This window comes from Lynx rufus, unplaced genomic scaffold, assembly GCF_022079265.1.
Source record: "Lynx rufus isolate CCGP_SWC_20201006 ecotype Redwood Valley unplaced genomic scaffold, mLynRuf1.p SCAF_6, whole genome shotgun sequence".
NCBI lineage: Eukaryota > Metazoa > Chordata > Mammalia > Carnivora > Felidae > Lynx > Lynx rufus.
Window position 1 is genome coordinate 46,599,639 of NW_025814878.1, and position 16,453 is coordinate 46,616,091.

The 16,453-nt window shown below is 43.8% G+C and overlaps 1 protein-coding gene across 1 annotated transcript in view; it reads left to right on the forward strand.

Moving 5' to 3' along the window:
• METTL24 (methyltransferase like 24) overlaps positions 1-16,453 on the forward strand; it is a 102,511-nt gene that overhangs the window by 29,835 nt on the left and 56,223 nt on the right. Inside the window, exons 2-3 of the mRNA XM_047101370.1 lie at positions 3,452-3,550; positions 10,577-10,716. Of these exons, the coding sequence (XP_046957326.1) occupies positions 3,452-3,550; positions 10,577-10,716 (239 nt within the window). The remainder of the gene's footprint in view (positions 1-3,451; positions 3,551-10,576; positions 10,717-16,453) is intronic.

The following is a 16,453-nucleotide window of genomic DNA, read 5'->3' on the forward strand; positions in this document are numbered from 1 at the left end:
CAGTTGGAAGGAGCCTATTGTATCCTGCTGGAATCCTGACTGATATTTGCCCAAGTCACCCAGATAACAAAGTTAGCTATAATCTAGATATCATAATCTTGCATTATTTCAAGTAAACAGTCTCTTCTAGGCCAGTCTGCCTCCAAATTCGAATCAAATATAGCAGGGGTCAGCAAACTACAGCCTTGTGGGCCAAATCTAGCCTGCAACCTATTTTTGTAAATGGAGTTTCGTTGGAACACAGCCACGACCATTGGTTTACTCACTGTCTGTGGCTGTTTTGAGCTACAGCAGGGGGTGGGGAATTGCAGTGGAAAACGTATGGCCTGCAAAGCCTAAAATATTTGCTGTTTGGCCCCTTATAGAAAGAGTTTCCTGATCCCTGATTTAGAGGAAGATCATGACGGGTGAACTTTATCATTTCTATCAAGAGGCTCCTGGGCCAGATGCTGGCACACTTGTGAGTGGCCGTGTGAGAAAGACATGGGGAGTTTTAAACCTGGACAAGCCTGCCTGAAGCTCTGCGTTGCTGTGCAGACAGCAGGGGTGGCCTGGAAAGGCACTTTGTCATTTGATGCAAGGACACGACCAGGCACAACTGGGAGGCGTTTGTACTTAACTGTGCTTATAATTTATGATTTCATAATTCAGTACTTCCTGAAAAGAATTGCTCTCCCTAATTTTCAGCTTTTACCTGCTAAAGTTATTTTGTATGTGTCTGTCTCTGCCGCCAGACTGTGCACTTCTTGGGAGAGTCAAGGTTTTTTTTTTTTTAATTTTTTTTTTTAATGTTTATTTATCTTTGAGACAGAGAGAGACAGAGCATGAACGGGGGAGGGTCAGAGAGAGAGGGAGACACAGAATCTGAAACAGGCTCCAGGCTCTGAGCTGTCAGCACAGAGCCCGACGCGGGGCTGGAACTCACGGACCGCGATATCATGACCTGAGCCAAAGTCGGACGCTCAACCGACTGAGCCACCCAGGCCCCGGGAGAGTCAAGGTTTTATTCGTGTCTGTGTTGACCAGTGTCTGGCACAGGGTGGCTGATGCTCAATGAATATTGTTTGACCACGTGGTAATCACCATCTACTTCAGAGAAGAAAGGAAAGTAGGGGGGTGGCGGAAGGCATTACCTGGGAAGATATGTTAATGTTCTCGGGCTTTCTCTGATTAGACTCTCTGCCTGATCAGCCTTCACAGAACAAGAACAGCTATAAGAAAAGGCTGCGTTCCCAGAAAAGGGTGCCCCTCAGGGCAGACTGGCTACATAATTTGTGGGGCTTGGTGCAAAATGAAAATGTGAGCCCTCTTGTTCAACATTTATTAAAGAATTTCAAGACGGTGTCAGCAGAGCATTGAGCCAAGCATAGGCCCTTCTTAAAAAAAAAAAAAAATTAAGATTTAATCTTTAAGTAATCTCTACACCCAGCATGGGGCTTGAACCCACAACCGCAAGATCAAGAGTCACACGCTCCACCGATTGAGCCAGCCAGGCGCCCCCAAGCGCAGGCCCTTCTAAGACTGCATAGGTTGCACGCCCATGAACCCGGCAGCTGAGAACAAGACAGCTTGTGGGAAATCAGTGAGGATTCCTTAAGTCTAGAAAGCTGCAGGGCACTTAGCTACTACAAGGAGGCACGGACCTGTCTAGACGGTAAGACTGTGGGCTCTTGGGCTTTGTGCCACGATGTGAGGCTAATCACATCGGACCTGGAATAACGCTTATCACTTACGAAGTGTCCGCATTTATCTCAGACCCCCATGCCAGGGTGGGCTTCTCTTCCCCAAGCTCACACACCTGGCTTGATGTTGACTGACCTGCTTGCTCCCCCACTCCTCCTGGCTTTTCAACCCCAGGTCACCCAGGCCACCCCATCCAGGGGCAAACCCCCCACATTTGCACTAAAGTATATCAGGGCTAGCCTGTTTAGGTTTTTTTTTGGGGGGGGGTGGGTGACAGACAGTTCCTGTCATAATACCTAGTCTTAGTCTGTTTGGGCTGTCATAGCAAAATGGCACAGACTGAGTGGCTTATAAAGAACAGAAGTTTATTGCTCACAGTTCTGGAGGCTGGAAGTCCAGGGTCAGGGTGCCAGCAGAGTTGGTTTCCAGTAAAGGCCCTCTTCAGGGTTGGCGCCTTCTCTCCAGGTCTTCACATTGTGGAAGGGGCTAAGGAATTCTGTGAGGTCTTTTTTAGAAGAGTACTGATCGCATTCAGGAGGGCCCTACCCTCATGACCTAAGCTATTCCCAAAGGCCCCACCTCCTAATACCATCACCTTGGTCATTAGGATTTCCACCTATCAATATGGGGGAGGGGAACACACACATTCAGATCCTGGCAATATCTGAGTGAAGAACAATGTGTATGCGTGAATGGTGCATTTATCTGTCCCTAGAACCTTCCCTTGCCTCCTTCCATAAAAGGGGGTTTAAAGGCCCAGTCTAAGCACTGCGGGAACCCCTGTGCCTAGACACCCAGCATCTTTCCTGACTCCAGACATCTACCCTCCCAGCAGATGGGACTTCTTTCCCCCCCCACCCCCTTCCCCACCCTGCACCCTGAGCGCTATTCTCCCCCTGAGAATCACAGCAAGGCTTTGGAAGGTTTCTAAGTGGTGATAAGTACAGGTGGGGGACTTGGAACTCTAGAAAGGACTTCATGAGTAGTGCTTCCTTTTGACTAGAGGGATCCCACTGCGTTTCTTCCAGACCACTGCGATCCCCCAGTCCTTCATCCCTCCCACCACCCTTGCTGCAAAAGGAGGCCTAGCCTTCATCTCTAACCACTGTGCTCATCGGTGCTCCTCACGTCCTCTGCTGAAAGGCAGCAGCCCCTTGCTAGAAGGCTACTCTTGTCAGCCTTGGTGGTGACAGCTCCGGGGTCCTCTCCCGCAGGTGCACAGCCCCAGATGCTAGGCACACTGAGACCTGGAAGACTGAGTGCGGCTGCCCTTGTCTCCCTGTGCTGGGGAAGGCACCCAAGCACCCAAAGGACTTCAGGCTTTTGCCTCGACGACATAACTGGCCCTTAGGGAGGCTCATAGTTCTGAAGCTCTAAGCTTTGGAAACTCTAGTAGATAGAGGAGTTTTTCTTCGCATGGGGGAGAGGCACAGTAATACAAAGCCACAGTTGAGAGAGCCTGATGGGGTCAAGTGGAGTTTATTTTTGATCAGAAGAGTCAGACGTCCCCAGGCCTTTGCAGTCTTTTGCTTAACCTGGTAGCTGGGCTTTCTCAGGCCTTGCTTGCCTCCCTGTGACGGATGTGACTGTAATGACAGCAGCTCCGAACCCACTCCCCACCGCCTGTGCACAGACATGTTTGTTTTGCAGACAGTTAAAGTGGCCAAGGAGCCTAGCTGATGCTCTGTGTCCATCCCACCCCCACCCCCACCCCCAGTGCCTCAACACTTTACACATCAACCTGTTTTCTGTTTTCTGTCTTCTACAGCGTCCCCGATGGCATATAGATCTCCAGCCATGGGCAGGACCTGCTCAGTCCCTGGATGAGGAAGCCTTGAGGTTTCTGAGATACATCAGCACCACTCAGGTTGTATTTCAGGTGCAATTGGATCTGGAGACACTCTAAAAGATATTGATCAACCCCCTTTCAAAAAGGATTCGATCAGTGAGGGGGTAGGAAGATTCTCAGGGACTCCTGGTGGGGACTTGATAGGGACATAGTTTCTGAGGCCTCAATGCTTACATTTATCCACTTGTTTGAAGGCAGATCAGATGCCTTCTATTTGCTTCAGCATCTTCTGCCTTCCAGGGGTATTGTCATCTTGAAATGTTTTAATGATTCATCCTGACGTGTTCTTAAAGATCCACTTTAGCAAATTGCTTTGGAAAACCATTTGAGGCGACAGATTCACACCCGTGAGTAGGCAGTCAAGTGTGTCATAAAACAAAACCATCATCTGGAGGTTCAAGTTCCATTTTGGATTTGGAGGAATCTGCCTTTTTGCTTTTCTGCCACAGATGCTTGGTGGACAGGGCCCCGCTAGGCCAGGGAGCAGAGGGGACATTGCAGGAGGTCCAAGAAGCTAATGAATCCAACAGTACTTTGTTCTTAGAGCATTTAAAGTCATTATGGAGCATCGGCCTTAGTGGTGACTTAACACATTGTGGCAGCTCCTGCCGAGGCTGAGCCTGTGCCCCCGGCAAGTAAAGGGACTGTCTATTAAGGAGAGTCTATGGCTCTTGACACGTTAATCAGGAGGTTCTGTCCTCAAGTAGCCTGATCCTGGGGACGGAGAGACATAAGAGAAGATCAAGGCCTGAAGGAAACTTTGCCCTGGATTAAGTGGGAGGTGTTAGTAAATTAGAAACTCACACTGCCTCTAAGGCGCCTAGGCCAACTGGGGAGGTAGCCTGTGGAGCTCGTGTGGCACTGAGGGTCTCAGGCTCTTTTGATGTCCCTTCAGCCCCCTGGCATCCCACTTCTTTCCCAAACCTTGCTGGCAGCAGAGCCCGTTTTTCATCTGTGGAGAGAATATGTTTCTAGGTCTTTAGAAGACTGGGCGTAAAAGAAAGTCCCATTTCTCATAATGCAGTCAGACAATTGGACTTTAATGGTTGTCACCTAGACATGGAAGTGAAAGCTTGTTGAATTAATCGCAAGTTATGGAATGATAAATTGATCCCTGTGCTTTACATAATTTCATCTTGTTTTGCTGCTGCAAATTAATTTGGTGGACACTCACAGATTTAATTAAGGTGCTGAAATTTTAATTGTACAGTTTGGTTTTACATGAAGGATGAAAAGCCCGACCTCTTGACTGTGACTTTAAGAAACTCTTAAGACACCAGAGGAAAATGAGAGGTGTTAAACTTATGAGTTGGGTTTGAGAACTATGGGCTCCATCCCCGCCCCAAATAAATTGACCAAGTAAAAGCCTCTAGATTCCATTTTATATGTATTTCAGGTTAATGTTCTGTAACTTATAAAAGGCATATTTACTTAGAAGAAGCTCGTGAGGCACGAAAGGATTATTTCAAGCCCCTCTTGGATTTTCCCCCGTGAGTTATGAACTGAGAGGAGAAAACTTTTGAAGAGAAAAGAAAAGCATCCCACAATGCAGTCTGAAGTGACTCTGAGCGATTTATTTTGTTTCTCTGTTTCTCAATGTTGTGATCTTGAAAAGGATCAAGCTATTAAATTCTTCCTTAGGTTTCTCCCAGTTCTGTGAGCTTGTACTGCGCCGAGAGTAGTGTAGGATCAATATTGACAAAGTAGTTTTGAGCACCTGCTTCGTGCCAGGGATTGTGGCAGGCCCTGGGGGTGCAGTCTCTGCCTACAAGCAGCTAACCAACTAGTTGGGAAAGTAGATACATAGACATCTTATTCACCTTGATGAGTGCAGTTGGTTTATAAAGTTCACTAGAAGGATTTTCATCCTCCAGAAAAACTGAGATAAAGTTCTAGACCTCACAGTGGTTTTGTACCCAGGGGTCATTTTACCCAGGTGAAGTGCTGTGCTTTTCTGCACGTCCAGGTCACCGGGAAGCCAGCACGTGGGAGCTCATTAGAGATGACATTAACTGACTCTTAATCAGAATCTTTTGCTAAACAGTGTTCCTTCCCCATCTCTATGTAATGCAGAGGTTTTTTTGTTTTTTTTGTCTTTCTGTCTTTTTTTTTTTTTTTTTTTTTTTGGCTCTTTTAGGAGCTCAGGCTTCCCTTAGAATTCATCTTGACAATGAGAGCCTATAAAACTGGAAGAATATTAGAGTCACTATTAGTGATTTCCATAGTTAGCAGTAGTGAGTCATAATGGCAAGGGGGAAAAAAACCTTTGGAAGGTACTAAAGCAAATTCCACCCCCATTCTCTTATGCTACTTAAAAAAAATCATCTCCTTCAAATCTGTGTTCAAGCTTGTACAGCAAGGCCGAGCATTTGATGTGTTCATCATTGATTTACTCCTTGTTCAATTCAGCAGGCATTTGCTGAGCACCTGTTCTGTGGTCGGCACTGCCTGGGGTATAAAACCTAAATTCAATACATACGCGTGCTGGCAAACAGCTAGGATGCAAGAGAGTTGTGTGTTCTCTAACACGGGTGAACAGATGGGTGGGGGAGCTTGGAAACGGAAGCACAGGGCCAGGGACAGTGTGGCATTCGACTGCAATGAGATGGTACACTTGCACGCTGTGTGTCCCTGATGGCATGATTGGGGACCTGAATTTTTAATGAAACACCAGAGGATATGGTGTTTGGTAGAGTGTGCACAACGTCAAGTGCAGTTTAATTAGGTATTGTTTCCTAATGTGAAAGACCACGATTACATCGCTGAGTTCTGGAGTCGATGATACACTGTTTGATGCTAACAAGAAATGGTTAAATCATAAACACAGTGCTCTGTTCTAAGGGAAGGCTCCAGATCCAGCTTTTTATGGCCACCCCCAAACCATATGCCTCTGGGAAGCAGGCCTTGCGGCACAAAATTAATCTAAGCAACAGTTGCTGTTTTAAAAAAGAAAAAGTAGATTTTAAAACATTATCTAACTACCTATCTAGCTATCATCTAGCCAGCCAGCCAGCCATCTCTCCATCCATCTATCTATCTCATCATCTATGCATCTATCTATTTGTAAAAATAACATAAAAATCCAAGCCCTGGAGATGCAGACTTTACGACTTTGTAACAGTAGTATCTGTTATATTTACTGGTACACACACACACACACACACACACACACACACACACGGATAAAGGCAACAAAAATACAACTCTTTCCTTAGATGTTGCCTTTCAAAATAATGGTATTACATGAACATACAGTTGATCATTGAAGTGATTCTTGCCAGAAGTCCCCAAGTTTTAAGGGCTCTCTTTGCCAGATTTTACTTATGGGGTGCCAGAAATTCTATTCCATCTTTTGGGATGCCAAATGAAATGAGAATAAATTAATCCCTTTAAGCGGCACCTGGCTGGTGCCATAAGTGGAGTATGCGACTCTTGATCTCGAGGCTGTGAGTTCGAGCCCTGCGTTGTCTGTAGAGATTACCTAAAAATAAAATCTTTAAAAAAAAATTGGTTAATCCCTTTAAGTTAAATAACTAAAATGCATTTCAGAAAACATTTTTTTTTTTCCTGGAGTTTCTTCTCCTTTATCTAGGCCTAATTTGCTTTTGCAGCTAAAATTACAAGGGGAATTAGAGAGAGAGAGAACATAATTACTGGAGTTAGAGCTTAGCTAGGAGTTATTGCCCTCACTTATTTTGCTTACGAGAGTTTATTGAAGCCCTGGCCATAAATCTTAACAAGAAACTTTGAAAAATCAATATTTAATTAATTTTTAGGAGCTGAATTTTACTGAGTGCTTCTGGTTGTTTTGCAAAGCTAATGTCTATCACTGAGATAGTTAATAGGGAAAAACTGTGTTAGGTATGTTTGAGCTAGGAGTGGAAAGGGAAACATTAGCAGAGAGATTGAATGGAAAAGAATGTCTTTCCAACAGGGGTATATCTGTGTAAGATGAAATCTTTGGAAGAAGAAGAAATGCTTTAAGTGTCACCTTTAATAGAATAAAACTCTACTCCCCAACATTGTCAAAGTAAGGGCAGTTGAGCCTCAAAGCCCTGAATCTTGACCCTTAATAGTTATTGGATTCTTGGAGGCCTCTGGCTAATTGTCACTGCCTGCCTCTCTGGCTTTTTGTTAGGGGCCGGGTTGCAGGGGCTGCTGTTTTCATTTTAAAGCTCTGGCCCAAGCATAAGAGACTCTTAAAAACTGAGAACAAACTGAGGGTTGATGGGGGGTGAGGGGTGGGTGATGGGTATTGAGGAGGGCACCTTTTGGGATGAGCACTGGGTGTTGTATGGAAACCAGTTTGACAATAAATTTCATATTAAAAAAAAAATAAATAAAGCTCTGACCCAAGTGGAGCCTCTTCCCTTAATTTGCTAAGGCACAGATGAGGCCAAGCTGGAACCTTCCGGTGGGGCTTTACAAAAGGGTTCCTGTAAACTCACAGGACTATCCGCATAAGAATCACCTGGGGCAGCTTATTAAAAGGCATGTTCGCAGGCATCAGCCTCAAAGATTCTGACTTTACAGAGTGGGACTTGAGAATCGGTATTTTTAGGTGCCTCCCAGGCCTGTCAGAATGTAGGTGGGCCATACCTTGGGAAACATGGTGGGAGAGGCGAGAGTTAAATTTTAATGGTGTTAGGAGGGAGTCATGAACAAGAACCTGTGAACGTCTATATCATGTTCTGTCATTATGGAGGTTCTTAGGGAGAAGTGCACACAAAGAAATGGGAATCGTCAGACCACTTTAATAAAAATGCTCCAGGAAGCTGACCTAGAGCAAATGGTTCAGGCTTGTGAGGTCCAGGTATGCTTTAGGGGCCTACAGAACTGCCTCCCTCCCTCCCTCCCTCCCTACTTACCTGCCTGGGTGAGAGGAAGGGAGAGCGTCAGACACAATGACAATGAAGGTGCTGATGTTTAAGGTGCAGTAACCTGCCCACTAGTAAGACAGGCCCACCAAACACATTGAACTTTAATTAAATTAGCAGTTTTTCCTCCCTTGGTGGGTGAGTGGGGACTAGGATATGGGCAGAGGCATAATTCCCATGTCTTTGTGGGTGAATCATAGGAAATGAATTAGACAAATTAACATGCTGATGTACCCAGTTAATAAATGTATTCTGTAATAGTTGCTTAAAATTCAGTTCCATTTTCTGTTATTTTTTTCCTTTAAACAGGGGTCATGGGTAGAGAAGTAGAAAGACATTGGTGAGGGGCAAGAATATATATACAGGGTTTCACATTTTAGACTTCCCTGTAAAATGTCCAAATCCTAGCAATATGCTCTCTCATTTATCTCTCTGATAAATGTGCTGGATAATTTTGCCAGGCCAGTAGCCCTTGATCATAGCAAAAGTATGGGAGATGCTGTATCAGTTGAATAGGCTACATGTATATACTCTTTTCAGATTAGAATTCTGGAAACTGTTAAATAAAAGAATTGGGCAAACCCAGAATATCTTTTAAAACATTTTTATTAAAAAAAAACTTTTTTTAATGTTTATTTATTTTTGAAAGAGACAGTGTAAGCGGGGGGAGGGGCAGAGGGAGACACAGAATCGGAAGCAGGCTCCACACAGAGCCTGATGCGGGGCTCAAACTCTTGAACTGCGAGATCATGCCCTGAGCCAGAGTCGGCTGCTTAACTGAGCCACCCAGGTGCCCCCAGAATATCTTCTCTTTTTTTTTTTTTAATTTTTTTTAACATTTATTTTATTTTTGAGACAGAGAGAGACAGAGCATGAACGGGGGAGGAGCAGAGAGGGAGGGAGACACAGAATCTGAAACAGGCTCCAGGCTCTGAGCGGTCAGCACAGAGCCCAACGCAGGGCTCGAACTCCCGGACCGTGAGATCATGACCTGAGCCGAAGTCGGCCGCTCAACCGACCGAGCCACCCAGGCGCCCCCAGAATATCTTCTTAAGAAGAAAATCATTTGCTGTTATATTTTCCAATGAATTAAAGCAATGAACCTCAGACCACCCTTTGCACCCAGAATGGTCTGTTGTCTGTGACGTGACAGAGCTGCTGCATGATTCATGGAGCATCATGATGGTGATGGGAGTTTTGAAGGATTAGGGGGAAATTGATGTTCAGTGAGGTGCTGCTGGCCACAAAAGAACACCTGGGCCACAGAACCTGCTTTCTTTGGTTCCAGCCACCTCAGCGTGCACACTGTGCCAGCCTCAATCACAGTGCATTTGCTAAATGTGCATTTGAAATCAGAGACTTGCTTCTGCTTGATTTAGATACATGTTCCCTTTGGTTTCCTTATCTAATTTTGATGGATGAGTTAAAAGAAGTGCTTTGGTTATAGCTCAGGAAGAGCTTCCTTTCTTCCTGCGTGGGGCTCTCGCTCTTCTCCCCTAGGAGGAAGCTCATTAGAACAGTTTCTCGCAAACAATACGGTCTTGGGAGCAGGGACCATGAATTAATTTCACTTGACCCTTGATCAGCTGTTTACCTTGGATAACTCATGCTACCTTTCTGGACCGCGGTGGCCCCAGCTTATCTGCCTGAGATAAGGAATTGATAATCTGTATCCCTCTGAGACCCATGGCCACAGTTGGATCTCACAACTTCTAGTAGAAACACCATGGATTACAATCCTCTGTGTTTTGCCAGCACTGTTCTCTACGTCTGGAATGCTCTTCTTGATCTCAGCGTCTTGGTCAACTTCTGTTCATTCTCCAGGACTCACAAATCTCTGCAAAGCTTTTTGGGACACCTCCTTTCTGCCACCTTTGCTCCTGACCTGTTCTCCCTTACATACTCTGTGCATATGGCTATAGCAGCTCTCAACTTTCCTTCAAACCTGTCTATAGTCTCCACAAGGTTCCTTATAATCCAGTATTTGGAGTTCCTCCGAACATTTGATAGCAGTCTTGTGCTTCCCTGGGGGAGAGGAGTAGTTGGCAGTGGAGAAGGACATAACTCTCCTGTTATGGGTTTCAGGGACCGAGAAAGCAGTAACTCCCCACCTGCCACTTATCATCCAGCGCTTTAAATTATTCACATTGATTTCCAATCCTTACAGATTGCATGCAATCACATGAGCACAGACAGCCTAGCTACTGACTCCAGCCCTGCAAAGAAGCCTTGGTCAGTCTGTCTTGATGACAGGTTTGGCTTAGCTCATCAAATCCGCAGCAAGCGATGCCGCCTCTACTCTTTAGGGTAAGTGCATTTTATAGCAGAATACCAAAACGCTCCTGCAGGTGGCCAAGGCTATTTCAGTAACACAAAGTTATGAACGTAACAATGTGTAACAGGTGCTATACTTTGCCTCCTACACTTTGTTTCAGACTCATGTGTCAGGTAACTGTCGGCACTTGCGGGTCCCCAGAAGCCGCCAGGCCATTTTCTCTCCCATTCTGCTGGGGGTGAATTGGCAACTTCAGATTTCAGTATGACGATGATCCTCTTGGTGAAGCCCGTGGTCGCCAGCTAGAATTACAGCATCCTTACTGTGAAGAGAGAGAATAGTAAGAATTAAGGGGGGGGGGTGGGAAGAACAGCAAGCATATTAGAAATTTTTTACACATTTATGAGGAGTGACCCAAGATGAATGGCCACTGTTGGATTTTTATGGTTTGTGCCAATGGTAAATCTGTGTGTACATTTACATTAAAAAGAAAGAAAAGGGAATTCTTGTGAAATCACTGTGATTTTGTCGAAACTGTAGGAAATAATATTCAGTTATTCAGGCTGAAAATGAGCTAAGTGTACAAATGGATTTAGAGGGATTTTTGTAAAAGGGCGAATATAAAATAATGAGATTATTTCATGAAATATATTAGGACTTGCATCCAGTTCTGAACTTATAAAAATGTGTCTCAAAAAAAGGGGGGGCAGGAAAGAGTTGTTTTTATTGGGAACACCCTATTCCGTAGACTCTTTGTGGAAGCTGTGTGGCTAGGTTCTCCGACAAGGTCCCCAAGGTCCGTTACAAAAGCACTGGGGACCCTAACAGGTGTCCTATGCCTGTTTCTCACTAATCGCTTTCATCATCTCGATGATTCACATTCAGGCACGTGAGTGACAACTGCTAACCCAAATCCTAGATGATAAGGGTTGGGGGCAGACGTTTGGGTCTGTGCCCAGAGGATCACCATCAACATCAGACTTTATCAAACAAGAATTCTTAGTTGTAGTCACTGTGGACTTTTTGTAAAAATGAACGGTTCAAGTAAGAGTCTCAGGATAATGGAAATGTGTATCAGTGGAGCTTGGGGACGCAGTAGGCACTCCATATATATTTGCTACATAAATGATTGCTCTAGGTAAGGAGAGCAGGGAGAGTTGCTGGTTATGCTGTGATTTAGACCGGGAGGCTGAGGCTTAGGAAATTAGTTGCTCAGCCACTTGATTAGAACAGAGGGGAGCCCACCAACTATGCTTCAAGACTGTAGAAAGGATGGGAAGTTTTGACAGTAGAGTTTATTTTTTGTCATATTAAAAATGCATGAAAGTAGGTCATAAAAGTAATTGCAGAGTACCACATGCAAATTGGAGATCTCAGCTTGGTCCTGTTTTCTTGCTCTGAACTGCCTTTATAGTTTACTTATTATTTTACACCCTGGAATAATTTCATTTAAAGCCTATCACTGAGTAAAATGAAACTAGGAAAGCTGTTCGGGGGGAGGGGAATTTTTAAAATTCCTTTTTGCTTTCCTTGTACTTCAGAGCCATTAGATAATTTTGTTGCAAGATTTCAGATTACTTCCTGTAAAAAGGTGGTTTCTTATTTTCATCTAAATGTTCACTATTCAAACTCGACGTTGTGAAGAGCAGATAAGAACAATTGAATTCCACTGGGAACAGACGTGAATAGATTATAAGGGCCAACATTTGATTCAAAACCTAGAAATGCTTAATTGAAAACGGGGAACTAAAAATATTTCTGATGGGTAAAAAAAAAAAAGAAAAGAAAAGATGTTTTGGATTGTGGTTGCACACATTGATTGCACTGTTATTCAGGACTGAGGATCAGGACAAGCATACCCCCTTCTCAGGTGAATTGCTTGCCTGGGGGCAGGTAAATAGCCAGCTGACATCTCAATTGATACTGAGAGAAGAAAGAGACCCAGCCCAGAAGTGGCGGTCCTAAAATGAGGCACAAGAACAGGGAATGTGGGTCATGGATGGTCAGCGTTCGGGAGTAGTGGGATAGTTGAGAGATGGGCAAGGAGGGCAGGTGGCAGATGGGTCATGGGGTCCCTACACCAGGCAGTAAGTGCTCGAAGCCCCAGGGCTTTGGCAGCAGCAAGACTATGCCACTTCTGTGCCCAGTCATTCTCACGTCAACCAAAGATGATTGATAAAGCCATAGCTTGGGGTGTCTTTCCTAGAGAGGAAGAAAGGAGTCGGAGGACAGACGGACCAGAAGACAAAGGCTGAATGTCCTGCCTTCTGATCTGTTCCCTACCTTTCCTCCACCCCAGGAACTGAAGCAGGAGTCACTTCCACCTTATTTCAGAGTCTGGAATGTCTTTACTAGAAGTCAAAGCTCTTTATTCCACAGTTAATGTAAAAGCATTTTTTCCGGGAGAGTGTACTCTGTGTGAAGTTCAGTTGAAAATTAAAATCAGATCCTTTTCAACCTTGAAATGGGGTAGAATAGACCAATTAAGATAGGGGAAGGTGCTGTACAGGAAGGTTATGTTACAGAGGAAGGGGAAGAGAAGAGGAAGGAGAGGTTGTGTGTTTAGGTGATAATATGTACTTGACCTCTTCAGCCTGCAGTGGTGGCTGCTCTGTAAGTCTTCTCCTCTGTGACTTGGAGGGGGAGGGTTGGGGAGGGTGGTAGCTAACACGAATCGGGAAATATCCCCGATTTTATCCTCCCTTTCAAAGATTGTTTTTTCAGAGGTGGGAGTGAGAGTGGAAAAGAAAACTTGAGAAGAGACAATACATAGGTAGCAAATCTTCTTCACCTCTTTTTTTTAGTTCTCTGGCTGGTGGTACCGTTTGGTTTCAAGACATAAATTCTCAGCATAAGACAGAAGAACATTTGATAAATGGCACATGGTTAGGCAACAACTAGTATCTTACACAGAAAAGCTGGGACTTCCAGGTGCCAAACATTTTCAAGTTGTAATAGTTTAACACAGCAGGTGCTCATAGTATACATGAATGAGGAATCAGAAAATCATGGACCCAAGGATCCTTTTTAAATAATTTTTTTTCCTAATCACCACTCCCCCATGAAATTTTAATGCCAGAGATAAACTGTATATCTTTTTATGTAACATATGCATGTTGCTTTATATATAAAAAGAGGAAGTATTGTTGACTCCCAAGAATGGAATTTTGCCCCATTAGGGGTGCTATCATTCCTGTTGATAATATATGTTTTGGACAAAATCTTGGCATTTCACGCAATGTTATTTAATAAAAATTAATAATTTATAACATATTTTTTATCTACTATTTAGTGTCATTTATGCTTTGAAAAACCCAGAACAGACCATGAAACTCCTGGGAAACACGATTGTCTTACTTCTTCCAACCCTGATGCCTTCAACGGTCACAGTTAGAAACCTTTCCTGTATCTGCTTTTATTTATTTTTAGCAGCTTTGTTGAGCTATAATTCACATACCATACAATTCACTCTTATAAGGCATACAATTCAATGGGTTTTTTTTGTCGCTACAGTCAAATTTAGAACATTTTCATGACCCCAAAGAGAAAGCCCTACACCCAGTAGCAGTCATTTGCAAATTCAACACGTTTCCTGCTTTTCATCCCCTCCTCGTAGGCAACCACTAGTCTACTTTCTCTCTATGAATTTGCCTATTGTGGACATTTCATGTAAATGGAAGCACACATGTGGCCTTTTGTAACTGGCTTTTTTTCACTTAGCATAATGGTTTCAAGGTTCATCCATGTTGTAATAGGTATCAGTACCTCATATCTTTTTATGGCTGAATAATCCATTGTATGGCTACACCTCATTTCATTTGCTCATCAGTTGATAGACGTTTAGGTTGTTTCCACTTTTTGGCTACTGGGAATAATCGTGCAATGAATATGCACATGCAGGTTTTTCGGTAGACATTAGTTTTCGCTTCTCTTGGGAATATACCACTTCATATTCCCACCAGCAATGTATGAGGGTTCTCATTTCTCCACATTGTTGCCGACATTTGTAATTATTGGTCTTTTTGATTGTAGCTACCCTAGTGGATGTGAAGAGGTGTCTCATTGTGATTTTGATTTGTTTCTCCATGTTGGTGAATGGTCATGAGCATGTCTTCATGTGTTTGCGCTAGGACGTTTTGATTCCTGGGGAACATAAAGGACACTTACCTTAATACTCTTGGGAATATTTTTTTTTTAATTTTTTTTTTCAACGTTTATTTATTTTTGGGACAGAGAGAGACAGAGCATGAACGGGGGAGGGGCAGAGAGAGGGAGACACAGAATCGGAAACAGGCTCCAGGCTCTGAGCCATCAGCCCAGAGCCTGATGCGGGGCTCGAACTCACGGACCGCGAGATCGTGACCTGGCTGAAGTCGGACGCTCAACCGACTGCGCCACCCAGGCGCCCCTCTTGGGAATATTTTTAAAAGAATAACCAAGACCTGAAACAGTACCACATCCATGCCTTCTACCCTTCAGTAGCATTAAAGGGCATGCAGTTGCTAGCACTGTAGCTGGTCCAAAGGACACCTGTATATGACTTGGGAAGAGGCACCCCCTCAAGAACCCCTATCCCACCTGCTAGAAAACCATCATTATGGTGACTATGATGTGAATGGTACCGTCTAGAATTGTTGGGTGCACAACTCACACAACCACACTGAGGAATCTTGATTGTTGCTCTCTGAGCATCAGAAGAGGGGGGTCAAGATGGTTACTGTTATTCTGTTATTCTGTGGAAATTTAGTACTATAATTCTCCCCGTTCCTATTTCTTCAACAAATCTCTCAGATTTGATGCCCTTTCTGTGCTGAAGAGCTTGTCTCCATCTCAAACCCTAGGCTTAACATATGCAGAATAATATTCATAAGCATTAGTTATATAATTTTCTCTCTCCCCCGTGTAGAGATAGGTTATAGTCTTCATGAATGCTTATACATTTGAATACACCTATTAACTGCTTACCTATTTCAGAAATGGGTTGTAGCAGGAATTTCCAGTTGTCCTCCAATATCCATTCTTTCCTTTTTCCTTTGGTAACAGAACTCCTGAGTTTAGCAGGGCACCTGGCCACCTTGCTGAAGACTGCATACCCTAGCCTTCCTTGAAGCTGCAAGTGGCCGTATGACTAGCTTTGAGCAATGAGATATGAGCACATGTGATGTGTGCAACTTCTCAGCCATACCCTAAGAGGAAAAGACATGACCTTCATTCCCCTTTTACTTCTCCTGATGGCTTGAAGGCAGACGTGGTGGAAGGGAATGGAACAACTGTCTTAGATCATGAGATAGAAGCCTCTGATCTACATGTCTTGCTTCATGGAATACACATTAAGTAGAACATTCCTGTAAAGTAGGATTTTCTACAGTGAATTCTCTTTCTAGATAAATAAGAGCAGCAAATGATTTCCTTACAGACTAAATACATTTTTGCTGTAAGTAATATTTTTGTTTTGGTTACTTCATAATTTTACTTATTTATTTGTTCAGAAATCTCTCTTCATTACTACTTGTGAACTTCAGATCAAGGGTTATGACTAATTTGTCTCTGGTGTCTAGTATAGTGCCTTAAACATATTAAAGTGCTTTATCAGTATTTGTTTATATACATGAAGAAGACAGCGAAACATAGCCTACCCCATGCCATGCTAGTTACTGTGTACTATGTATTCTAGGAATTCCAGACCCTATAATTTTCTAGTTTTCTCTCACTTGGGGCAGCATTTTATAGATTTGCTGTCTCTTTACTCAGCACTTGGGATTCAGAGAG